This window comes from Balaenoptera borealis, assembly GCF_965194805.1.
Source record: "Balaenoptera borealis genome assembly, chromosome: 14".
Classification (NCBI taxonomy): domain Eukaryota; kingdom Metazoa; phylum Chordata; class Mammalia; order Artiodactyla; family Balaenopteridae; genus Balaenoptera; species Balaenoptera borealis.
In genome coordinates this window covers 26,541,324-26,568,327 of record NC_138875.1, presented here as the reverse complement: position 1 = coordinate 26,568,327, position 27,004 = coordinate 26,541,324, and the positions used below count along the sequence as shown (strand labels likewise).

Below are 27,004 nucleotides of genomic sequence, written 5' to 3'. Positions count from 1 at the left end.
CTTTCCGCCCGCGTCTTCCGCCAGCGCACGAGGCCTGCGGCTCTGGCCTCGCCTGAGTCCCCGCCCCCTCCCGCCGCCTGCCCGCCTCCCGCACGCCTTCCGGCGCCTGGCCCTGTCGCCGTGCAGCCCTCAGCCCGCGGGTGCTTCCTCTCCACGGCGCGGAGGCCCAGTTCCTGAAGCGCCCTCGCGACTGCAGCGTTACCCGCGGGACTGGAGGAGGGCCTGGGTTGGGGGAGGGACGGAGAGGAAGAAGAGATGGCCGGGACTCGTGACGGGAACATTTACAGTGCCCTTCCCGACGGTGGCTGTGGACGGAGGGAGCACCCACAAATAAAGGCATCCCCCGGAGTAGTTGTGGCGGAACAACCTAAATATGGGTGTTGGATAAGCTATTGTTCTGATCTAATGGGGCAAGGTTGGTGAGACCTCTTTGGGTTGCTAATATCCTCAGAGTACTAACCTGGCTGGCTCTTTCTGACTTTGAAGGGCGACTGAATGTCAAGGACTGCAGAGTTGAAAGGGTTGGGGCGGGGGGGGGGGAGTTGGAGAAGTGAAATAGGAGAGCGCCCAGAAGGGCCCTGATAGAAAGTCGAGGGGTCAGGGAAATAAGATAGCTGGGAAAGATGAAATGTCAGAGGAAGAGAAGATGGAAGGAAGTTTCACGGCACTCCTGACTTGCTGACAAAGGATGAGAAGATGCTGAGTTAAGCTGGTCAAAAAATTCGCTGGACCAAATCCAGGGTTTAAATTTCCTTGAAGAGGTGGATGGAATCCATTTAAGACACCTAATGTTGATCCCTGGGCCAAGAATAGTTTACCACTACACCTCTTCGCCTAACTCCTGTTCATCCTTCAGCTCTCAGTTTAAGTATCACTTCTTCAGAAAGACCTTCCCTAAACCCACATGCCCCCATTTTAATTCAGATCCCTCTCTGACTGCTCATAGGATCTGAATATTTCCTTCCTGATATTTTTCCATGGTAATTACGTAGGTCTTTGTGTGATTATTATATAAATAATTATCGTTTAACTTTTTTTCTTAAAAATGTTTTTAAACCCGCTAGACTATAATGACTGACAAATGCCTGGAAAACTGGGGGCCTCTTATTGGTTTAATGAGTAAAAGAATGAACAGTATCTAGAGTAGGTTCTAATTCTGGCTTTCCACCATTAACTTTAGCTTAGCTTATTCTTGATCTTGGCTTATTCTCCTTAGACCTTGATTTCCACCTCAGTAGAGTTTAACATTGTTCAACAGACATTAAGTGAAGGCCAATGTGAGCTAGGATCTTCAGGGGAATAAAGATGAATAGAATACAATACAGCCCTTCCACCAAGGAGCTTACAACCCATAAGAAGCACCATGCGTGAAATACTGAATTTACTTTCTAAGCACCTGTCCTGTTAATCCTTTCTCTGCCTGTCTCTGAACCCATCAATCCTCTTGATCTCAACATCTCTCTTTTCCTTTCCACTGATTTCTTCCTCCTTCCCTATATCCGTGTTCAAGCATCCCAGATAGTTTCAAGCCACCTTTCTTCTTTTGCCAAGCACACATCTATTTTAATCACATTTCTTTGCTCCTTTACACTTTACCTTAACCTTTACTGAAACTATACAGTATCAAAGAATATGAACAATGAATTTATCTTTTATATTCCCAATTTTTTAGTCTGGAATTTTTAAACACAAACAAAAGCTGAAAGCATAACACAATGAATATCTGTATACATTCCAACTAGATTCAACAGTTATTAGTATTTGAACAATTTTTATTAAGGTATAAATAACATATAGGTAAATCCTCCTATCTTAAGTAAACTCTTCAATTAGTTTTGAAAAATGCTTATCAAGATACAGAACATTTTCATCACCCCAGAAAATTCCCTCCTGCCCCTTCCCAGTCAAACCTCCCACCAGAAATAACCAATGATCTGATTTCTAATACTGTAGAGAGAATTTTAAAACGAGGGAAACTTATTTTAAAATGCTATTATAGCCTCGATGCCAAAACCAGACAAAAATTAATTTTCCTATCTAACTTACAAGCAGATTTTATGCCAGTAATGCAAGGATGGTTTCACACTAGCATATATGTTAAAGAAATTGGTAATTTGATACAACTCAACAACTAAGAACAACCAAAAAATCTGGATTTAGAAAATCAGAAGCAAGTGCCAAATGTAAGGAGTTAACCAGTCAAAATCTTAGAAGGCAGTATTCGAGGCAGTTAAACTGAACATTTATCCTGAGACATTTGACAATCCAAAAGTAAAATCTATAAGCTGAGCTATGACTTTTGCAGGTTTGCTGGGCAAGAGAGACATAAATCTAAATCTAGTGCCACAGAAGAAGCAAAGTCCAATAAACACCCTCCATATTTAATACAAGATCCCGTAGGGTAAAGATAAACCAGAAATAAATCAGCACTTCCACAAATTGCGTTCAGGTTTTAATAGCAATCAGGAAATCTCACTCCTTGAATACTGAATAAACAGATCCTAGAGTGGTACTCCACAGACACTGGGCAGAATCAAACAAAAATTCTCTCCAGATGAAGATATCATTAGCCCAAACCTCAAATTAACCTACATAAAATTTTACAAATTAAATGACCACACATAATCAAAAATCAGAAAAAGACTGCAATAAAAGCAAGCTTACACAAATAAGTAAATAAACAAACCTTGAAAAAATAATCTAATAGAGACTCTAGAATTGAGATGTTTAAGAACTCAACGGATAACTTTATAGGTATATATGTATATTACACATGGTTTAAGAGAGAATTAATAACCAGAACATGTTAGAAGACTATTTAGAATGAAGCTCAGGGAAACAAAAAGATGGAAAATGCATAAGAAAATATTAGAGACATAGATTTGAGACAGAAGATAATGCTGGAAAAGTCTAACAAATGTTTAATTGGAGTCCTCAAAGAACAAAAAAACAAAATGAGGCAGTAGCAATATGTGACGAGATAAAGTTTGAGATTTTTCAGACTGATAAAAAAAATCACTGTAGGTAAAGGGTTAACAAAACCTTTTCCTTTCTACATAAGAACTTGACCTTCAGTTAATTTTCTAGCTCTGTTCACCTGGAAACATGATAGAGGTTTATGATAAAAATGACCTCTGATTAATAAATTGCCTCTGGACCAGGAGGAACTATAAATGGTCTACATTTATAGACCTGATGGGGATACCATACTTGGGACTTTTCTGAGTGAGTTAAGTTCACCAGTAAAATATAGCAATTTTAAATCTGTATGCACCTAATGACATGCACTTAATGCATCTTACAGAACTACGGTGAGAAAATCCACAAGTACAGTGAAGCATTTTACCATACCTATCTCAGTAATTGATACAAAAAGCAAACAGAAAATCATTAAAGATACAGATTTTTGGAACAGCATAATTAACAAATTTGACCCAGTGATTACAAATAATGTGCAGAAAATGCATTATTTTAAGTACATATGGAATATTTACCAAAATTGAGCATAATAGAGTAAGCCTCAACAATTTTAAAAATTGTGATAAAATATACACAACATAAAGTTTACCAACTTAACCACTTTTAAGTGTACGATACAGTGCCATTAAGTATAGTCATGTTACTGTACAGCCATCACCACCTTCCATCTCCTGAATTCTTTTCATCTTGCAAAACTGAAACTCCATACTCATTAAACAATAACTCCCTATTCTTTTCTTCCCGCTGGACCCTGGCAATCACCATTCTTCTTTCTTCATGACTTTACTCTAGGTACCTGATATAAATGGAATTATACATTATGTGTCTTTTTGTGACTGGCTTATTTCCCTTAGCATGATGTCTTCAAAGTTCATCCATGATGTAGCATATGACAAAAAATGTTCTTCCTTTTTAAGGCTGAATAATATTCCATTGTATGTATATACCATATTTTGTTTATCCATTTATCTGTCCATGGACAGTTAGGTTGTGTCTTAATCAGGCTGGGGTACTAAAACAAAATACCACAGAATGTGTGACTTAAATAGCTAACATTTCTCACAGTTCTGGAGGCTGAGAAATCTAAGATCAAGGTGCCAGCCTTTAGTGTCTGATGAGGATCCACTTCCTGGTTTACAGATGACCACCTTCTTACTATATCCTTACATGATAGGGAGAGAGAGCTCTGGTTTCTTGATCTTCTTATAAGGGCATTAAGCCAATCCTAGGGCCTCCACCCTCATGACCTCAGCTAAATCTAATTACTGCCCAGAGGCCCCACCTCCAAATATCATCGCATTGGGGATTGAAGCATCAACATATGGGTTTTTGAGGGACACAGACATTCAGTCAATAGCAGGTTGCTTCCACCTTTTGATTATTGTGACTAATGTGAACAAATATCTCTCCTAGATCCTGCTTTCAATTCTTTTGGGTATATACCCAGAAGCGGAATTATTGGATCATATGGTAATTCTATTTTTATTTTTTGAGGAACTGCCATACTGTTTTCCAAAGCAGCTGTGCCATTTTACATTCCCACCAGCAGTGTGCAAGGGTTCCAACTTCTCCACATCCTCATCAACACTTGTTATTTTCTGGTTTTTAGTAGTAGCCATCATAATAGGTATCAGATGATATCTCCTTGTGGTTTTGATTTGCATTTCCCTAATGGTTAGTGATGTTGAACATCTTTTCATGTGCTTATTGGCCTTCAGAATAACTTATTTGGAGAAATGTCTATTCAGTCCTTTACTCATTTTTACATCAGGTCGTTTGTTTTTTTTTTTGTTTTCGAATTTCAACAAATTTTAAAGGATTGGAAGCTGCTACAAGTCTATTTTCATTTGCTCTCTATGACAAAGATTGTCTTGAAACAGTGTTTTATCATCTCTCAGGTTCTGATGAGATATAATAAGCCATGATGATAGTATGTACCCTTGATATGATGTGATGAGAATGGCACTTTACCTCTGTGATCTTCCTCTCAAAAAACACACAACCCCAGTTTAATCATGGGAAAAAGTATCAAAGAAATCCCAATCAAGGAGCATTCTACAAACCACGTGACCAGTATTCCTTAAAAGTGTCAAGGTCATTAAAAACAAAGAAAGTCAGAGAAATCATCACAGCAAAGAAGAGCCTGAGGAGACACAACAACTAAATATGATATGGTATCCTGGCTAGATCCTGGTATAGAAAAAGGACGCTAGGCAAAAACTAAGGAAATCTGAATAAAATATGAATTGTAGTTACTAATAATGTCTCAATATTTGTTCATTAGTTGTGACATATATACCATATTAATACAAGATGTTAACTACTGCATAGCACAGGAAACTCTACTCAGTATTCTGTAACAACCTATATGGGAAAAGAATCTGAAAAAGAATGGATATATGTATATGTATAACTGAATCACTTTGCAGTATACCTGAAACTAACACAACGTTGTAAATCAACTACACTCCAATGTAAAATAAAAATTAAATTAAAAAAATGTTAATAATCAAGGAAACTGGGGTATATAGAAAGGAACTGTGCTATCTCCACAACTAGAATCTAAAACCTATTTTATTTATCAAAAAATTTCAAAATTATATTTGTCAATGATAGAAAAGGACTGGTTACTTGATTTTTAAAATATAATTTCAACTTTTGAATGATTGTAAAAATGCAAAGTATCTTGTCAATAAGAACTTGAAGACATTGTCATTAAAATGTCTTGATCAAGAAGTACAGACAATTCAAACATTAAACCTGCCCATAGAAGTGCTCTCAAGCTTTTCACTAAAACTTCTGAAATTTTTCATTTGGAAGTTTTATGCAAATTTAATATTTTATATTTTCCTTAATACTTTAGTATTCCACTCTTTCGTATGTGAAAAAAATAATGAGCTTTTTCACCAAGCTCCATATAGATATTCTTAAATCCCCTCCAGTTTATTAACATGCCACAGAAATTTTATTGTTTTCTTTGTGTGCATGACCTGAAGTTAGGAAGTACTAACCTAGAGAAACTCTTATACAGGCACATGTGCACCAGGAGATATGTACAAGGATATTTATTCCATCACTGTTTGTAACAGTGAAAAGTTAAAAACAACTTGTCCATCAAGGATAGGGTAGATATATGCATTGTGGTGTGTTCCTGCTAAAGAATGCTATGTATACAGGAAGAAAAAAATGAATAGAGCCAGAGCTTCATATAAGAATATGGACAAATCCCCAAAACAATGCCAAATGAAACAATCAAGTTGGAAAAAGTTATATACCTTTCATGTAAATTTTGCAAAAAGGAAAAACAATGCTGTATATTTATGGATATGTACATATGTGATAGAAAACATACATGTGAATGATGAGTATCAAAACCAGGACAGTGGGTACCTCTGAGAAGAAGGGAATAGGATCTGTAGGCTATTCTGGGGGATTCTACTGTATTTGTAAAGTTTTCTTTCTTAAAAAAAAGATCTGAAGCAAATATGACACAATGTTAAGATATGATAGAATTGGAAGGTAGGTATACCAATCTATTATCCTCTATATTTGTATGCTTGAAATATTTCATAGTGAAACAAAACCCAAAATGCATCCTAAATCTGATCATTCTTTACTTCACTGCTACTGCCACCCTTGTCCTGGATGACCACAGTAACCCCCTGTCTTTCTATCTTGCTTTCTATCTTGTTCCACTACAATCATTCTCCATGTAACATCCAGAATGATTTTTTATAAATATAAATCTGATCTCACCACCCTCTATTCAAAATCTTTCAACAGGTTTACAGCACTCTAAAAATAAAAATTAAACTCCTTACCGCAGTCCACAGGCCCTGTTTTATCTCCCACGTTTAGCCTTTATTCTTCCTCCACTGTCATTACTTACTCCCTCAAACTGTGGCACTTCTCACTACCTCAAATTATATTAACTCATGGTTTATGGGTACAATTCTTCCCAGAGTCCCCGCCCCCACTGGAATATAAGTTCCAGGAAGGCAGGGACTTTGTCCTCCACTGTATCCCCACTGCCAAGAACACCGTTTGACTCATATTAAGCATGAAATAAATATTTTCTGGATGAATGAAAAAAATGAATGATTTCATTTTCATTCAAATAGAGGAGGAATAACATTTCAGTGGTTAAAAAAAATGATGTAATCAAATGTATGGAGCCTGAAAATGACAGGGTACACTCTCAACAATGACAACAATTGCTAAGACCCATTAAGCACTCATTATGTGCATTTCCAAGCACTAGAACCACTTACATTTTGGGGTGCGTGTCAGCCTTGCTCTCCTCAGAGGCCCTGCAAACCTGAGACATGGCAACCTCCTTCCTAGCCACAGCTGATTGGATTTGGAGGAGAGGGGACTGAGAAAAACCCATATGTTAGCCAGGGTGAAGCAATCAGGTTCTTTTTCTCGAAAATTTGTCCTGAGTGACGTGTGCGCTAAAGAAGTTTGAAGATGAGTCATGTTAATGGCAGGACATTTTTGAGTGAAAGGAACAGCTGCTGAGGTCCTGAAAGCTGCACTGGTATCTACCCTTTCTGAACCTTGTTTCTGAACCAATGTTTCATTGGCTAATGACAAAGGTTACCCGACTATTCTTCCAGAAAAATCCTCTCCCTTCATTTTTAAAACTAATACAGGTAGGTTACTTTCTTTGTTGATTATTCATTCTCTTAGAAACAAACCAACAACAGCAACAACAAAAATTAACAATCTCTTAATCAGGGAAACTTGACTAGGGCTGTCTTTCCCACACAAGGTCTCATTTCACTATGAGAAGGTATTACTGTTCCCATTTTACAGATGAGGATACAAGGCTTGAACAGGTCCAATACCTTTCCTAAAATCACAGAGCAGTAAGTGATGGGGCAAGATTCCAATCCTGGCCTGTGTGCCTCTGAATGTGGCTGCAGGAATGGCAGCAGGAGGACTGTTCAGAGATAAAGTTAGGAAGACAGGGCACAAATTCTGATACCATTTAGGGTAAATTAGAAAATGACACATAACAGTGAAGGGTAAAAACCAGACTTCATTCTATTTTTGGATAAGATCCAGTAAAAGCTCTCTATTCCTATGTTTCAACAACTGTTGGCAGAGAGAGATTTATACCAACACAGAATGTCTGTATGATTAAAACTTTTTCTCTATCCACTGACAGAGGTGACAGTTTTTAAAGAATGACAGGATACATTCTTTTTAGGTGACATAAAAAATGGAGTTTTAACAATATATATTCAGAGACGAGTTATAGTTGACTGTCAGAGGGTTTGCAGTTAGGCAGGTATCTTTCTTGTCATTCTTGAAAACTCTCCCTCATTCTTGCATGCCTAGAGAAGCTCTGTGGAAGGTGGTTTGACATAAGTGAGGCTGTGAATACAGAATTCCAAGGTGTTTGTATGGGAAGAGGCTAGTGAAGAGAAAGGGATAGGCATTGATGGATTCACACACAACTTGAAGAGCATAATCAATAAAACAAAAAAGTTTATGAATAAAAAACACTCAGAATTCACCCTATAAAACATCCTTGCTCTAAGAGAAAGAACAAGTGGAATAACTCGTTTTCTCCAACTGAAGTTGGACTGTGTTTTTAAACATTTTAGAAATAATATGCCTTAAAAAAAAAGAAATAATATCTCTTGAGAAACAAGAGGTAAGCTTTGGCTCTGTTTCATACACGTCAAATGAAACAACTTGGAAGCATCGATAACGTGGACACCGGACGCAATTTTGCTACTTTGGTGATTATTGAAACAATGTTTTAAAACTCAAGGATAAGAAATTTAACAAATGTTTTATACAAGGAGAGGAAAATAAAAATTTCCTTAGAAAGAGGGGAGTTCTTCTTTTGTCTGTAGGTATGAATAGTATAGGAAGCAATTAATGGACACATTTTTTGAAATGGTTCTGGCAGCGCGGGCGGGTCGTTCGCACACCTGTCCCTGGAGTCGCAAAAGAAAGGGAGGCAGGAGCAGCACACTCTTCCTCAGAGATGTCTATTGCTGTGCGTGTTCAAGTCCTACACGAGGCTGAGGACCACATTGTGAATGTGAGACAAACCCGGCGACGTGTATCGTGGGAAGTTCACGAGGCGGAGGACAACAGGAACTGCCCGATGGGCAAGATCTCAGTCCCCTACGTAGGTGATGGGCGGCTCACCTGGAGTGTACATCCGTGGCAGGAAGATCTGCTTTCTGATCTTGCCAGATTTGCTGAAAAACGCACCCACGTTAAAAAGCATGAAAAAGAAAAACCAAGGCTCGGGGCCAGCCGGTGAAAAACTGCTATTCTGAAGGCCCAAGTGGCCACAGGAGAAAGAGGATGTGGAATGGGATGTGGAAACATCTTCCAAAAGCAAAGATACATTGTTGAAGAGAACTTTGCCCTTATTCTTTCTTTTAGGTTATCTGGGTTGGGGAGTGGTGGTGGTGAAGTGCATGCTTATGTATATGCCCTAGGTTTTCTTTGACATCTTTCTCTTTAGATGAGGAGAAATGTTAAATTTAATAAACATGGCAGTGGGGTTTTTTTTCTTCTTGAGAAAAAGAGATAGGTCTAACCTGGGGCAATTTTGCCCTCCAGGGGACAATCAGCATTTGGCAATGTCTGGTGATATTTTTGGTTGTCACAATTTGGGGGTGCTGCTGGTATCTAGTGGGTAGAGGCGAGGGACCTGCTAGACATCCTGCGATGCTCAGGTTAGCCCCCCACAACAAAGAACTATCTGGCCCCGAATGTCAACAGTGCTGAGATAGAGAGACCCTGCTGTAGCCCAACAAATCTAGCTGGAGAATTTCAGTGAGAAAAAATGGGTTCCTCTCTTAAAGGAAAAAACACATGCTGCTGCCTTTGTGTTTTCTTTCTAAAGTGGTAGCTTTAATTAAAACTGATTTTACCATACGACCCAGCAATCCCACTACTGGGCATATACCCTGAGAAAACCATAATTCAAAATCAGTCATGTACCAAAATGTTCATTGCAGCTCTATTTACAATAGCCAGGACATGGAAGCAACCTAAGTGTCCATCAACAGATGAATGGATAAAGAAGATGTGGCAAATATATACAATGGAATATTACTCAGCCATAAAAAGAAACGAAATTGAGTTATTTGTAGTGAGGTGGATGGACCTAGAGTCTGTCATACAGAGTGAAGTAAGTCAGAAAGAGAAAAACAAATACAGTATGCTAACACATATATATGGAATCTAAGGAAAAAAAAAAAAGGTAATGAAGAACCGAGGGGCAAGACGGGAATAAAGACACAGACCTACTAGAGAATGGACTTGAGGATATGGGGAGGGGGGAGGGGAAGGGTAAGCTGTGACAAAGTGAGAGAGTGGAATGGACATATATACACTACTAAACGTATAATAGATAGTTAGTGGGAAGCAGCCGCATAGCACAGGGAGATCAGCTCCGTGCTTTGTGACCACCTAGAGGGGTGGGATAGGGAGGGTGGGAGGGAGGGAGACGCAAGAGGGAAGAGATATGGGAACATATGTATATGTATAACTGATTCACTTTGTTATAAAGCAGAAACTAACACACCATTGTAAAGCAATTATACTCCAATAAAGATGTTAAAAAAATATTTGAAGAAGAGAAAAAAAAACTAATTTTAAGACAGAGTGAGATGAGATTGGGGAGTGATGTACATGTCAAATTGAGGGATTTGAATGCTCTAGGTCACAGGATTTTGTAGGCAGTAGTGTGATAAGATCTCTATTCTAGAAAACTAACACTGGGAGTAACTCAGGGGTCAAGTGACCTCCAAAGAGGTCCTCTCATTCCTTATAGTCCCTGCCCCATTATCCCTCATCTAGACTACATAGCCTCCTTTGACCTCCCAGCTCCTAGCAGTCACCCTTTCAAAGTCACCTTAATTTCTGGAGAATATTTTCACTGGATATAGAACTCTTAACTTGACAGTATTTTGTTTTCTTTCAGCACTTTAAAGATGTTTTCTATAATCATCTGGACTCAGGTTGTTTCTATGTCTTGGCTACTGTAAATAATGCTGCAATGAATATGGGTGTGCAGATACCTCTTCAGGATAGTGGTTTCATTTCCTATGGATATGTATCCAGAAGTGGAATTGCTATACCGTATGATAGTTCTATTTTTAATTTTTTTGAAAAAACCTCCATACCGTTTTCCATAGTGGTTGTACTAGTTTATGTTTTCACCGAGAGTGCAGTTCCCTTTTCTCCACATCCTTATCTCTTGTATTTTTAATAATAACCATTCCAACAGGTGTGAGACGATATATCATTCTGATTTTGATTTGCATTTCCCTTATGATTAATGAGGTTGAGCACCTTTCCACGTACTTGTTGGTCATTTGTATGTCTTCTTTGGAAAAACGTCTATTCAAGTCCTCTGACCATTTTAAAATTGGATTGTTTGGTTTTTTGCTATTGTATTGTGTGAGTTCCTTACACATTTTGTATATTAACCCCTTATCAGAAAGATGGCAAGTATTTTCTTACATTCCATAGGTTGCCTTTTCTTTTTATCAATCATTTCTTTTGTTGTGCAGAAGCCTTTAGTTTGATATAATCCCACCTGTTCATTTTTGCTTTGGTCATGTGTGCTTTTGGTGTTATATTGAAAAAAAATACATCATTGCCAAGACCAACGTTAAGGAGCTTTTTCCCTAGGTTTTCTTCTGGGACTTTTATGGTTTCAGGTCTTACATTTAAGTCCTTAATTCATTTCAAGTTAGTGTTTGTGAGTGGTGTAAGATAAGGGTCCAATTTAATTTTTTTGCATGGGAATATCCAGTTTTCCCAACACTATTTATTGAAGAGACTATCCTTTACCCATTGAGTATTCTTGGCTTCCTTGTCAAACATTAGTTGACCAAAAATGTATTTCTTAATGTGTGCTCAGTTGGAAACATTTGAAAGCCAGTGGTTATGTGGAGAAAATTCTTTAGAAAAACTTATATTACATTTGGCAATAAGTCAAAAGATAGTACAGCATATCCTTTCAATGTCATACTAGAGCAGTGTTTAAGAGGCCCAACTGCTTTCCAAAGGGACTTTTTGCAATGATGGAAATGTTCTATATCTGTGTTGTCCAATATATTAGCCATTAGCTACATATGACAATTGAATATGTGAAATGTGGCTAGTGTGACTGAGGAACTGAATGTTTAACTTTATTTAATTTTAATTAGTTAAAATTTAAATGTAAATGGCCAAAACTAGAGGAATGTTTCTATGTCCTTTAGAAAAGAAAATGTCAAGATTTTACTGCCCTGTAGAACATTAACTAATTTTGTATCTAAGCTAGCAATCTTATCCTAACCTTTCTTCTCAAAATGCCTATAAATACCCAGTTCCTCAAAATGCTCTTTAAACCAGCTTTACCATCTTACTGGCTCCCTCAGTGAGTTAGATAAAACCTTTGACATAATGTCTGTTCATATCAAAGAGAGTCATATTTTTAACTTTTTTGAAAGTCATGTCAACAAAAGAATGTGCTAAGTGTAGCGTAAAAGGATATATAGTGGAATCAGGAATTAGTTTTCTCTCCACCTAAGCTCTGCCTGGAGTAAGTATTGTGATCTGATAAACACCACTGAATTGTCCTAGAAAGTGATTCCTGAGCTGACTCTTAGTAGGCAAGATAGGCTTCAGTTAGGCAAATGAGGTAGGAATGATCCTCCAAGCAAAAGGAACTGCTCAGGACTGGTTCACAAGCATTGTAAGCAGTTCATTTATGCTGGAGTGAGAGATGAGGGGAGGTGTCTGGGTCAGGGTGGGAATGACAGGTGAAACTGGACAGAAAGAATAGCAAGAGAGTGTAGTGGAAAGGAACACTGGCTTCAGTCAGGAGACCTAGGTTTGCATCTTAACTCTATCTAGTTGGATAACCTAAAATGAGTTAACTCAGCTATTTGAGCCTGTTTCCACAACTGTAAATTGGGAGTATTAATAACTTTCCATGGGGTGTTAGGAGTAAATTGGATCAACACATAAATCACATAGTACATTGCCTGGTGCCCTACTTTAAATGTTTAATAAATTATAGCTATTATTACTAATGAGAGAGCAGTGAACAACTTCAAATGGTGCCAAGTTTAAATATGGTAAAGTGTAAAATAATCTATAATTGGATTTCCTATTTAGGAAGTTATTGGCAACTTTGGCAAGAACAGCTTCAAAGGAGTAGGGGCAGAAAGTGTTGAGAAATGAATGGGAGGTGAGGAAGTGAAGAAGAGGATAGCCAGTCCATCCAGAAAGCATGAAGTGAGTGCCAGAGAGGTGATTCAATTTAACAATTACAAGATGAGAACTTTTTTTTTAGGTTGAGGAGACTTGAATATTTTTGTATCCTGAGGGGAGAATGGATGAAGGAAGCCAAAGATAATGAGTAGAGGATGGTTTAGAATAAGATTCATAGCAAAAGAGACTGAAGGGAAAGACATTGAAGACACAAGAGTAGTTAGTACATGAAGAAAATAAAGCGGAGGAAAAAGTAAAGTCCACGTTTGTCCACTTCTAATGAGTAGGTCTGATGTGGGGGAAATTGGAGGGGAAGGAAAAGTTTAATGCACAGTTTGCATCCAAGAAAGCCCCTGACAGCCATAGTCCACATCAGATTCTATCAGTCTAGATGGACCAAGTACAGACAATTTCAAAGTAAAGCAGGAAGGAATTTCCAAACCTTTACCTTAATCAGGAGGGGGAGGGGGGCCTAGAGAAGACCGGATGCCAAAATAGAGTCTTGGGAACAGAAGCATTGGGTCACGAAGGCCTGAACAACTGCCGAAATCAAGGACAAATACTATGGTGCATAAACTTTAGAGACAGAATTAAGGGAAACAAAACAATTGCAAATGACCCAAGACCTGCCAATCATCCCCTTTCTGTCTCTCGATTGGTCAGTGCCGTGCAAAAGCTCCGGATTGACAGACTTATTTTAACATTGATTGGCATGAGTAAAGAATCCATCTTTGCCCAGTGATTGGCTGACATGTCCAGACTCTGGCCAATCCTGAAGGGGGCGGGCTGGTTAAGCGTCAGGTTTCCCTGAGCCGCCATCGGTGGATGTACAGGTCAGCCGAGCAACTGGTTCCTTTTCTCCCTTCTCTCGGTCCCTAACACAGTGTCCTGATGGAGCTTTCTTATCAGACTCTCAAATTCACGCATCAGGCGCGGGAAGCGGTAAGGAAAGCATATACAAAAAAAGAATTGTACTACCAGGAGCTCCTCTCCCCTTGTTGCTGCGGGCCGATTCGAGTGTCTCCAGTTGCTATGGTGTCAGAGTCCGCTGCCCGAGTGGAGCAAGCGCAAAGTCTGGGGACTGGGTTTGAGGCAGGGGTGAGGGAAGGATGGGTCTGGGACGCAGGCGGGTTTGGGCTTGACAACGGGTTTGATGAAAGAGACGGCAGGGTTGGTTTGTGACTGAGGAAATGAGGTGTCGAGGGGGAGGTATTATTAGGTAGGCCGAGTCTTGATGGGTGAGCGGGTTTGGGGTGTGTTCAAAATGGGATTGTTCAAAGACAGGACAACACTGACCTGGGAGTTGGAATACTGGGTTCTGGTCCTGATTCACTACTACCAAGGCTGACAGACCTTAGGAACTTAATTCCTCTCTCAGGTTCCTGTTCCCCATTTGAAAGTAGGTAATTGGATTATAATCCTTTTCACAGGAAGATCACATGAATTTTACAATACATACTGTTTCCTGTTGTCTGTATTATCCGCTAACTGGCTCAGCAATACTTTCCCCAACAAAAAACGTGAATTGAAGATGTACTATATGCCAGGCACTGGGGAAATAAAAACAATGCTTTAGTGGGAAAAATGATTTAAAAAAAAAATTAAATTAAAAAATACTGGTATCTAAGCTCCACCTCCAGAGATTCTGATTTACTGGTCTTGGTGTATCCTGTGCATTGATATTTTAGAAAATCTCAGTAGGTGATTACAATGTGTAGCCAAGGTTATGAACCACCACTTTAGTGTCTCCCACCTTTAAAAAAAAGTAATAACACACAAAAAAGGTAACCCTTTGGCCTCACATCCCCTCTACCTAGCAACCTCTCTCCAACTTCTCCAGTTTCTCTCCAACTTCTGGAAAGGATTGGCTACACTTGCTGTTGCTACTTCCTCACCTCTGTCCATTCCAACCTGAGCCTGAACTACCTGCATCAGAACATTTTGGACTGGCTTTTAATAAAGCAGATTCCTGGACCTCACTGAGAATTACTGAATCAGAAACTCTCTGGGATGGGGGTCTTGAAACTTGCATTGTAAATGCATACTCCAGGTTTGAAAACCACTGTCCTAGGTGGTCTTCTACATTTTCATGACTTCCAATGCCATCTGTATGCCAACAACTCCCCCAAACTGACTCTAGACTGGACTTCTTTGCTGAGCCCCAAACCCATGTGATATCCTAGAATATGGAACACGGAGAGGACAATGAATCAATTGATTGTTTGACAAATCCAGTGGGGAATCTCAAGAATCTGCATGTTAACTTGTTCAACCCCTAACATTTAACCTTCTTCTCTAAAACCTGTTATCTTTCCCAGTCTTCCTCCCTCTGGGAATGTAAAACCACCATCCACCCAACTGCTCCAATCAGAATTCTGGGAATCATCCTTAGCTCCTTCTTCCTGCTAATTCCTCCCCCCGCCCCCCCCGTCCTCTACATAAGGAAGGCATCAGCAAATCTTACTGATTCTATTTCTATAATGGGTCTTTAATAATAGCCTTTATCTGGGTCCAAGCCACTATCATCTCTCACTTGAACCATTTCGATAGCCTCTTAACTATCCCCCCTGTTGATTTTGCCTCCTTCTAGTCCATTCTTCATCTAATGATCAGAGTGATCTTAAAATTGTGTCACTCCCTGGCTGGGATCCTTTTAATGGCTTTCCATTACACTTGGGATAAAACTCCCAACCTTGACATGATCTATAGAGCCGGCAGTGATGTGGCCCAACTTCTACATCCAGCCTCTTTCTCACCACTTTCCATATTGCCTCGCACTGGTCCAGGCACATTCTCTCAGACCTGACATGTTTCTGAACTCCATATAGTTTGTACCACACAGGTTACCATTTAATTGTGATTAATTTATGTGATTACCTATTTCCTGCATGTGACATAGCCTCTCAAACAGAATTCATGTGACTTGGAAACAGAGACCCAGTCTTATTTTTTTGTTCTATTCCCTAGATGGGACTAAGAGCCATATTTAGGTATGCTCATTGATGTCTTGAACTCTTGGGGTCTGAGTGCAAGGAACTGTGTCTGTGGAGGGAATAAGGTTGAGGTGGGGGAGGTGATCAGTGAGTTGGATATAAAGAGGATTGCATGTCCACAAGGAATTTTGATCATCTATGTTGTCTACTGTATTAGGATTTCAAGAATACTTCCTGGGGCTTCCCCGGTGGTGCAGTGGTTGAGAGTCTGCCTGCTAATGCAGGGGACACGGGTTCGAGCCCTGGTCTGGGAAGATCCCACGTGCCGCAGAGCAACTAGGCCCGTGAGCCACAATTACTGAGCCTGCGCGTTTGGAGCCTGTGCTCCGCAACAAGAGAGGCCGCGATAGTGAGAGGCCCGCGCACCGCGATGAAGAGTGGCCCCCGCTTGCCACAACTAGAGAAAGCCCTCGCACAGAAACGAAGACCCAACACAGCCATAAATAAATAAATTAATTAATTAATTAAAAAAAAAAACTTTTTATTTGGTTAATCTTTAGTGTAGTTTCAAATTTTAAATATATCTATAATATATATATTAAATATATATATATATATTGGATTTCTGTTTTAAACAAAGTAATGCCAGCACTCAGCTTAAAAACATTTAATAGTTCTACAAAACTTAAGAAAAAAAAGTTTCCTGCTTCCCTTCACACTGCCTTCAAATATTGCTCCCCAGAAGCAACTGCTTTTGCCCTTCTTAGCAGCTTCTTCAAAATAACAAGTTAAAACTTCTGAATTCTGATTTTTCATTCTCAGATGTAAATTCTATTCACTTTGATGGGAAATGAGCATTTGGCTTTTTTTTAACCTACCTCACTCCTTCCCCATCCTCTATCACTAGCCCATACTTCCGTTCCTCCATTTTCCCAAGATCATTTTATTACAATTTTTGGTTAAATACATATTCAGTACAGTTATGTATATTAATCTGACCATGAAAATGTTATTCACAGCTGATATGGTACCCTGTGGTTATATTTTATTTTTTATTTAACTTTGGGCGGGACTCAATCATAGCTTAAGTATGCCTTACGCTTTGGCTTAATTTTCTGTATATTTGATAACTACTTTCTTCCTAAATTTTCTGAAGGAATTGAAAACTCCTCTCCATATGGTGAAGCTCACCAGGAAATCTTGCAGTTTCTTTTTTTTTCCTTAGTGACATCCTTTCTGGACCTCTTGCATCTCCTGCTTCGTAGACTGGTTGCTCTCTGGGCTTGCTGTGCAGCATTCTTCCTGGGAAATCCCTTCCCCTCTTCCCTGTGTCAGAAACCCTGTTTCTTGGACCCCATGTCTTCTTCCTTCTTGTCCTATATCCCTGTTTTAGTGAAACATACTGACCAATGGCTGCCTGAGAAAAGGTACATGGGAGGCAAAGTTTTTGAAGTAAGGTACTACGTATGAAACTCTGTTCTTCTCTCACCTTGTTGATGGTTTGGCTGAGATTAATATTCTAGGCTGGAATTGATTTCATCTCATTTGAGAAGGCATTTCTCCATTATCTTGTAGCTTCCAATGTGACTGCAACAGGTCTGGTGCTATTCTTTCTCTGAAAGCTTTTAGAATCTTCTCCTTACCGTCCCTGGTTTCTGAATTTTCATGAAGATATCGCTTGTTGAGAATCCTTTTTCATTCACAGCGCTGGTATGCAGTTATGGGCCATTTAGATCAGGGAATTCATGCCCTCAGTTCTGGAAAATATTCTTGCATTATTTCTTTAGATAATTTTTTCCCTTTCTTTTTTTTTCCTCTCTTGCTCTTCCTTCCTTCCTTTCTTTTTCTTTCTTTCTCTCCCTCCCTCCTTCCTTCCTTCCTTTTGTATTTTTAATGTTTTTCTTTTCCCTGGAAGTCCTATTAATTGGATATTTGACTTCCAAATGGAACCTCTAATCATGCTGTTTTCTATTTTACATCGCTTACTTTTCTTGCTTTTCTTATCAAGAGACCTCTTCAACTTTTTATCCCATTTTGTTGAGTTTTAAATTTCTGCTATCATATTTTTATTTCCAGGTACTTTCTTATTGTCTCAATGTTCCTTTTTCATGGCATCTTGTTCTTACAAGATGCCATGGCTCCTTTTATCTCCCTGAGGTTTCCTCTCTCTCTCTCTCTCTCTCCCTCCCTCCCTCTTTGTCTTTTGCTCCTAGCATTATGTCTGTTTCCCCTCAGGTTTTTCTTTGCTTTTTTCCCTGGTGCTCTGTCTTTCACGTAGGAGGTTTTCCTCAGAAGTCTAGTGAACCTTGCCTGAGGTGACACACCTAAAAGCTAATTAGAATCTGTGTGTTTTAGAAGAGGCTCCTCAAATAAAGATGGGTTTCTCTGTAGGATGATCACGAAGCCAGGGGCCTTTTCACTGGGACATCCCCAAATGCCAGTCAGTGTCTGTAGGTCTTTGCTCTGGGGCCTTCAATTTCTCCAAGGAGAAGTCCTTCTCACCCTTCTACAGGGAATGAGGGCAAAACAAGCACGCTTGCCACCACTGTTGGAGTTGAACAGGGAAAGACAATTGAGTGGGGGTGGGGTGGGGGGCTTCTCCTCACTGTTCAGTGTATAAATTATACTTAATTACTCCTTCCTTTAAAAAAAATTCCTTTACCATCACTTTAATGTGATTTTGGGAGAGAGCAGAGATAAACAATCTCTAGAACAGTTTTTGTTTTACAGATATTTATTGAATGCCTACTGGGTACAAAGACTCGTACTAGTTGCTTTTGCAGGGGGTGGTTTCAGAGAGGTGAATGTAAAAAAACAAAAAGGATGAATATATGATTCATACCTAAAAGATAACTTTATTTTCTTATTGTTGGTTTCAAGTTAGGCATTTGTCATACATGTTTATATATTAAAATTTACTTTTAAATATGGTTATTTCTTTGCATATGATAGGGGTTGGTGGCTGAGCATAAGAATGGGAGTTAGATACTTTTGAATTCATACCCCGGTTTTTACTTAACACTGAGGTAAATATGCATTTATTCATCAACTCATACAATGAACACTTACTTAGTGACTACTATGTATAAAACATGGTGTTTTGAGATACCCATGATGTTTTGTGCATTGACATGGTTGATTATCCGTAGGAAGTGCCTCTTCTCTTGGTCTTCATGATGCTACAGTCTCCTAGAGTTCTGTTTTCCTTCTTGGCCTCCTTAATGCGCTTATGTTTCTCTGCCCCTTACATTTTTGTTCTTTAGGATCTGAACTTGCCTTTCCTGGTCAGCCTGCTTCCCAAACTTGACAAAGTGCCCCTCCTTGATGCAATAAGTAGACATCACCATGCCACCTTTATCCCAGGAAATTATAATTGAATTTTTCCTTGTTGATTGCCTCCCCTGACCCCAGTAGACTATAAGCTCCTTGAGGGCAAGGACTCTGGCAAGTTTCTTTCCTGACTGGTAAACTGATCATGCTTCTGCAGGGCTTCTGAGTCTTTAATGTGCACACTAAACACCTGGGATGCTTTGAAAATACAGATTGTGATCCAGTAGTTCTGGATGGGGCGTGAATCATGAACTCCCTTGTGGTGCTGATGCTGTAGTGATTTGTGGGTAGCAAAATCTGTGAGTGGAGAATTTTCTCCTATTCCATTTTAAATTTAGTGTTTAATTAAAATAAGACTATATGCAATTTGTAAACCTCCGCCACTTTCTTTTTTTCAACTTGAAGGTAAGATCCTGGGGGCAAGGAAGCTCTGAGGAGCAATTGCTTCAGTGTTTTTAGTTTGACCATACAATTAAAACCAAACAAACAGTAATTGGTCTCAGTGCAGAAGAATGGTTTTTAGAAAGCCATAATTGATCCACACATTCATGTGTACACACAAAATAATCTGAAAAATAGTTACTTTTATTTATTCTCATGTGTCATTACATGTACTTTTCAAAAGTTGTGACTTTGCTTGTGTGAAATTTTTATATTAAAAATATCTGGTATAAGTGTTAGCTAATTAATAAGGTGTCAGATTCGGTTTTTAAATGAGCGTTGTTAAATGCCTTAGCTTTTATTAATTGCATGGGCCCCTAAAAAAAAAAAAACTAGAGTAATTGAAAATTTAATTACATCACTGTTTTTCTTCAGAGAACTAAGGCCTATTAAGCTTTAAATGTTCAAACATTTAAGCATCTAATGAAATACCAATAGCTATAAACAATGTGCAGTTCTAAATACTAATTAAACAAACTCTACCTCACCATAAAGCTAAGCTGAATTTTAAGTAACTCACGTTTTAAGTAACTCACGTTTTAAGTTCTCAGCTCTGCTCTTACATAAGGAAGGTTAACCACTTCACTACCGAGCACTGCCGTAGCCTTGTGGGCATCTTTAAAAGTGCTGTGGCTGCTGTTGAACCCCATTCTTCCTGTACCTGGACCAAGAAAGGGAGGCTGATCAGACAACCTGGAACATTTTGCTAGTGTCACATTGCTACTCTTGGAGATTTGTTCTTTTTTCTATTTTTCTTTTTAACCACTAACTGAGAATATGAGAACATACAGATAATGACTTTGTATATTTGATGTTTTGGGTTAAAAACATCCTTTCTTTCTTTTGTAAAAACAACGTTAATTTTATTAGGTTTTATTTTTAAGTATAAAAAGTATATATCTCTCCACCCAGGTCAATCTTGTAAACATTAAAAAAAATGATAAAGCTTTCTGCTCTCAAATGTGGTAGAGTAAATGGTACCAGACTAGCCTTCCTGCTATATGTAACTAGGAAACTGGACTAAATATATGAATAATCTGTTTTCAGACGTTGGGCAATGTGATCATGAGACAAGATCTTCTGCCTGGAAGCAGTAACTGGGTTCTAGCACACAAGGGAGTATCTAAGCAGAGCACAGCAGTTTTGCAGAGATGAGACAGGGAGTTGAGTTTGGGAAGACTTACCTGGTTAGAATTGGGAGGGAAGAGGACCAGAGAGGAGAGAGCTAGGCAAACAAATTGCTCCATACATCTGAGTTTTTGGCTGAATACTAAGCTGTGCATACACAGAGTGGAAATGTATGAAGCTGGGGAAAAACCAATTATCAGGGAACTATAAGCTGAACAACTACTGGTGCTCACATAACATTGAGAGACATTTGAAGTCCAGCCAACCTGAGTGGAGACTTCTTGTGGAACAGCAGAGCATTTAGTAGAGATTCCAGGAAGGCAATGCATTAAGAGTAACCTAAACTAGGCTTAGAATAAAAGTGACTTTGGATAACCTCCTTCCTAACAAAGCTTGATAGAATCAGACTTACCTGCAAATAACTAAACTATCTGCCCCCTCAAAACCCTCAAAATACTTAAAAGAAGGCAATATAATCTAGGTATTCACAAGACTGGCATCCAAGGAAATAACTACTAGCGGTCATAAAAACCAGGAAAATGTGCCAAAACCAGGACAAAAATCAGTCAACAGAAGATCCAGTAATACAACAAAAGACAGAATTAGCAGACAGGGTCTTTAAAAATAGCTATTATAAATATGTTTAAACATTTAAGGAAAACATGATTATAAAAAGGAGAAAAACAGAAGATATAAGAAGAATAAAATGGAACTTACAGACTTGAAAAATATGCAGAATTGTTTCTGGCTCCTCAAGTCTGTTCCATGGGCCTTTTTGTCTATTTCCTGTGCTAATACCACACTGTCTTAATAAATATAGTTGTGTCCATTCTTGATATCCATTAGAGCAAAGACTTCTACTTGTTCTTGTTTTGTCAAATGGTCACACTATTATTTGTTCTTGTAGTTCCTTTAGGTGTAAGATTAGATTGTTTATTTGAGATTTTTCTTGTTTCTTGAGGTAGGATTGTATTGCTATAAAATTCCCTCTTAGAACTGCTTTTGCTGCATCCCATAGGTTATGGATTGTAATGTTTTTGTTGTCATTTGTCTCTAGGTATTTTTTGATTTCCTCATTGATTTTTTCAGTGATCTCTTGGTTATTTATTTACTTATTGTTTAGCCTCCATGTGTTTGTGTTTTTTACGTTTTTCTGACCACAACGCTATGAGATTAGAAATCAATTACAAACCCTGTAATTGATTTCTAATCTCATAGCGTTGTGGTCGGAAAAGATGCTTAATATGATTTCAATTTTTTCAAATTTACTGAGGCTTGATTTGTGACCCAAGATGTGATCTATCCTGGAGAATGTCCGTATGCACTTGAGAAGAAAGTGTAATCTGCTGTTTTCAGATGGAATGTCCTATAAATATCAATTAAATCTATCTGGTCTGTTGTGTCATTTAAAGCTTGTGTTTCCTTATTAATTTTCTGTCTGGATGATCTGTCCATTGGTGTAAGTGAGGTGTTAAAGTCCCCTACTATTAATGTGTTACTGTCGATTTCCTTTTTTATAGCTGTTAGCGTTTGCCTTATGTGTTGAGGTGCTCCTATGTTGGGTGCATATATATTTATAATTGTTATATCTTCTTCTTGGATTGGTCCCTTGATCATTATGTAGTGTCCTTCCTTGTCTCTTGAAACATTCTTTATTTTAAAGTCTATTTTATCTGATATGAGTATTGATACTCCAGCTTTATTTGATTTCCATTTGCATGGAGTTATCTTTTTCCATCCCCTCACTTCCAGTCTGTATGTGTCCCTAGGTCTGAAGTGGGTCTCTTGTAGACAGCATATATATGGGTCTTGTTTCTGTATCCATTCAGTGAACCTGTGTCTTTTGGTTGGAGCATTTAATCCAATCACGTTTAAGGTAATTATCAATATGTATGTTCCTATTACCATTTTCTTAATTGTTTTGGGTTTGTTTTTGTGGGTCCTTTTCTTCTTTTGTGTTTCCCACTTAGAGAAGTTCCTTTAGCATTTGTTGTAGAGCTGGTATGGTGGTGCTGAATTCTATTAGCTTTTGCTAGTCTGTAAAGCTTTTGATTTCTCCGTCGAATCTGAATGAGATCCTTGCCAGGTAGAGTAATCTTGGTTGTAGGTTCTTCCCTTTCATCACTTTAAATATATCGTGCCACTCCCTTCTGGCTTGTAGAGTTTCTGCTGAGAAATCAGCTCTTAACCTTATGGGAGCTCCCTTGTATGTTATTTGTCACTTTTCCCTTGTTGCTTTTAATAATTTTTCTTTGTCTTTAGTTTCTGTCAATTTGATTAGTATGTGTCTTGGCGCGTTTCTCCTTGGGTTTATCCTGCCAGGGACTCTCTGTGCTTCCTGGACTTGGGTGGCTGTTTCCTTTTCCATGTTAGGGAAGTATTCACCTATAATCTCTTCAAATATTTTCTCCAGTCCTGTCTCTCTCTCTTCTCCATCTGGTACCCCTATAATGTGAATGTTGGTGCATTTAATGTTGTCCCAGAGGTCTCTTAGTCTGTCTTCTCATTTCTTTTCATTCTTTTTTCTTTATTCTGTTCCATGGCAGTGAATTCCACCATTCTGTCTTCCAGGTCACTTATCCGTTCTTCTGCCTCAGTTATTCTGCTATTGATTCCTTCTAGTGTATTTTTCATTTAGTTATTGTATTGTTCATCTCTGTTTGTTTGTTCTTTAATTCTTCTAGCTGTTTGTTCTTTAATTCTTCTAGGTCTTTGTTAAACATTGCTTGCATCTTCTCAGTCTTTGCCTCCATTCTTTTTCCGAGGTCCTGGATCATCTTCACTATCATTATTCAGAATTCTTTTTCTGGAAGGTTGCCTATCTCTACTTCACTTAGTTGTTTTTCTGGGGTTGTATCGTGTTCCTTCATCTGGTACATAGTCCTCTGCCTTTTCATTTTGTCTGTCTTTCTGTGAATGTGGTTTTTGTTCCACAGGCTGCAGGACTGTAGTTCTTCTTGCTTCTGCTGTCTGCCCTCTGGTGGATGAGGCTATCTAAGAGGCTTGTGCAAGCTTCCTGGTGGGAGGGACTGGTGGTGGGTAGAGCTGGGTGTTGCTCTGGTGGGCAGAGCTCATTAAAACTTTAATCTGCTTGTCTGCTGGTGGGTGGGGCTGAGTTCCCTCGCTGTTGGTTGTTTGGGCTGAAGCAACCCAGCACTGGAGCCTAGAGGCTCTTTGGTGGGGCTAATGGTGGACTCCGGGAGGCCTCACTCCGGGAGGGCTCACGCCAAGGAGTCCTTCCCAGAACTTCTGCTGCCAGTGTCCTTGTCCCCACGGTGAGCCACAACCACCCCCCGTCTCTGCAGGAGACCCTTCAACACTAGCAGGTAGGTCTGGTTCAGTCTCCTGTGGGGTCACTGCTGCTTCCCCCTGGGTCCTGATGCACACACTACTTTGTGTGTGCCCTCCAAGATTGGAGTCTCTGTTACCCCTAGTCCTGTCAAAGTCCTGCAATCAAATCCCGCTAGCCTTCAAAGACTGATTCTCTGGCAATTCCTCCTTCCGTTGCCAGACCCACAGGTTGGGAAGCCTGACGTGGTGCTCAGAACCATCACTCCAGTGGGTGGACTTCTGTGGTATAATTGTTCTCCAGTTTGTGAGTCACCCACCCAGCAGTTATGGGATTTGATTTTATTGTGATTACACCCCTCCTACCATCTCATTGCGGCTTCTCCTTTGTCTTTGGGTGTGGGGTGTCTTTCTTGGTGAGTTCCAGTGTCTTCCTATCGATGATTGTTCAGCAGCTAGTTGTGATTCTGGTGCTTTCGCAAGAGGGACAGAGTGCACGTCCTTCTACTCTGCCATCTTGAACCAATCCTTGGTCACACTATTATTGACAACATGTATTTACATATTTTAGAATCAACTTGTGAAATTCCACAAAGGTTGCCGGATTTTGATTGAGATGGCATTGAATCTGAAGATAAATTTGAGAAGAATTGACAATTTAATTTTAATTTATTATTTTTTTAAATTATTTTTTTGGCTGTGTCAGGTCTTAGTTGTGGCACGCGGACTCTTCGTTGTGGCGTGTGGGCTCCAGAGTGCGTGGGCTCTGTAGCTGCAGCGCACAGGCTTCTCTAGTTGTGGCGCACAGGCTTAGTAGTTGTGGTGTGTGGGCTTAGTTGCCCTGCAGCATGTGGGATCTTAGTTCCCCAACCAGGGATCAAACCCACGTCCCCTGCATTGGAAGATGGATTCTTAACCACTGGACCACTAGGGAAGTCCCAAGAATTGACAATTTAAAAATAATGAGAATTATAAAGAATTCTACAATCGAAGAGTGTAGTATCTCTTTTTATTCTGGGTTTCTTAATTTTTTTCAGTAGCAATTTAGAGTTTTCTTCATAGAGGTTTTGCTTGTTTTTGTTAGAAATAATTTTAGTTTCTTGATACTATTCTAAATGGTTTTTATGTCATTGTAAATGGTTTCTTGGTTTTTTAAATTTATTTTATATGTATGACTGATATGTAGAAATGCAATTGATTTTGTATATTGATTATTTTAGTGACATTGTTAAATTCATTTATTAATTCTAATAACTATCTGTGAATTATTTTGATTTCTTTACATACACAGTCAAATTATCCATGAATAAAAGACAGAGCTAAATCTTTTTTTAAAATTCTTATGCCATTTATTTATTTTTCTTGCCTAATCTTACTGATTAGGACCTCCAATATAATATAATGTTGAACAGAAGTGGAGTTAAGAGGCATTATTGTCTTTTCCCCAAGCTCAAAGGGAAAGCTTTTAACATTTCACCCTTTAGTATGATGTATACTATAGGTTTTATTGGTAGATATCTTTTTGTCAAGATAATGCAGCTTTCTTCTATTCCTAGTTTACCCACAGTTGTTTGGGTTTTTTTTAATCAAGGAAAGTGGGTTGATTTTTATCAAACACTTTTCTACATTTGTTGAAGTGATCATATGATTTCTCTTTATTTTGTAATGTGGTGCATTAACTATACTGCTTGATTCTCTAATATTAAAACAACCTTACCTCATTCCTGGGATACACTGAAGTTTTATATTATATAATGCTGATTCAATTTGCTAATATTTTGCTTAGGATTTTTGCATCTATTTTTTTTTAAACATCTTTATTGGAATATAATTGCATTACAATGGTGTGTTAGTTTCCGCTTTATAACAAACTGAATCAGTTACACATATACATATGTCCCCATATCTATCTCTTCCTTCTTGCATCTCCCTCCCTCCCACCCTCCCTATCCCACCCCTCTAGGTGGTCACAAAGCACAGAGCTGACCTCCCTGTGCTATGTGGCTGCTTCCGACTAGCTATCTATTTTCCGTTTGGTAGTGTATATATGTCCATGCCACTCTCTCACTTTGTCCCAGCTTACCCTTCCCGCTCCCTGTATCCTCAAGTCCACTGTCTAGTAGGTCTGTGTCTTTATTCCCATCTTGCCCCTAGGTTCTTCATGACCATTTCTTTTTTTTTTTTTTTTTTTAGATTCCATATATATGTGTTAGCATACTGTATTTGTTTTTCTCTTTCTGACTTACTTCACTCTGTATGACAGACTCTAGGTCCATCCACCTCACTACAAATAACTCAATTTTGTTTCTTTTTATGGCTGAGTAATATTCCATTGTATATATGTGCCACATCTTCTTTATCCATTCATCCGATGATGGACATTTAGGTTGCTTCCATGTCCTGGCTATTGTAAATAGAGCTGCAATGAACATTTTGATACATGACTCTTTTTGAATTATGGGTTTCTCAGGGTATATGCCCAGCAGTGGGATTGCTGGGTCGTATGGTAGTTCTATTTTTAGTTTTTTAAGGAACCTCCATACTGTTTTCCATAGTGGCTGTATCAATTTACATTCCCACCAACAATGCAAGAGGGTTCCCTTTTCTCCACAGCCTCTCCAGCATTTATTGTTTGTAGATTTTTTGATGATGGCCAT

At 38.8% G+C, this 27,004-nt stretch overlaps 1 protein-coding gene and 1 pseudogene across 9 annotated transcripts in view; both read left to right on the top strand.

Annotated features, from left to right (window-relative positions):
* The first annotated feature begins 25 nt into the window (after positions 1-25).
* Positions 26-10,301, top strand: LOC309610442 (small nuclear ribonucleoprotein Sm D3 pseudogene; annotated as a pseudogene). The gene has a single exon. The product of its transcript is annotated as a small nuclear ribonucleoprotein Sm D3 pseudogene (transcript).
* Positions 10,302-10,444: 143 nt separating this feature from the next.
* Positions 10,445-27,004, top strand: part of KATNAL2 (katanin catalytic subunit A1 like 2) — a 103,605-nt gene continuing 87,045 nt past the window's right edge. For all 8 annotated transcript variants that reach the window (XM_082353337.1, XM_082353336.1, XM_082353334.1 and 5 more), the window contains exon 1: positions 10,445-14,169. Coding sequence is in view for 7 of the 8 variants with exons in the window: in XM_082353336.1 (XP_082209462.1) it covers positions 14,119-14,169 (51 nt within the window). In the remaining variant the exon portion in view is untranslated. The remainder of the gene's footprint in view (positions 14,170-27,004) is intronic.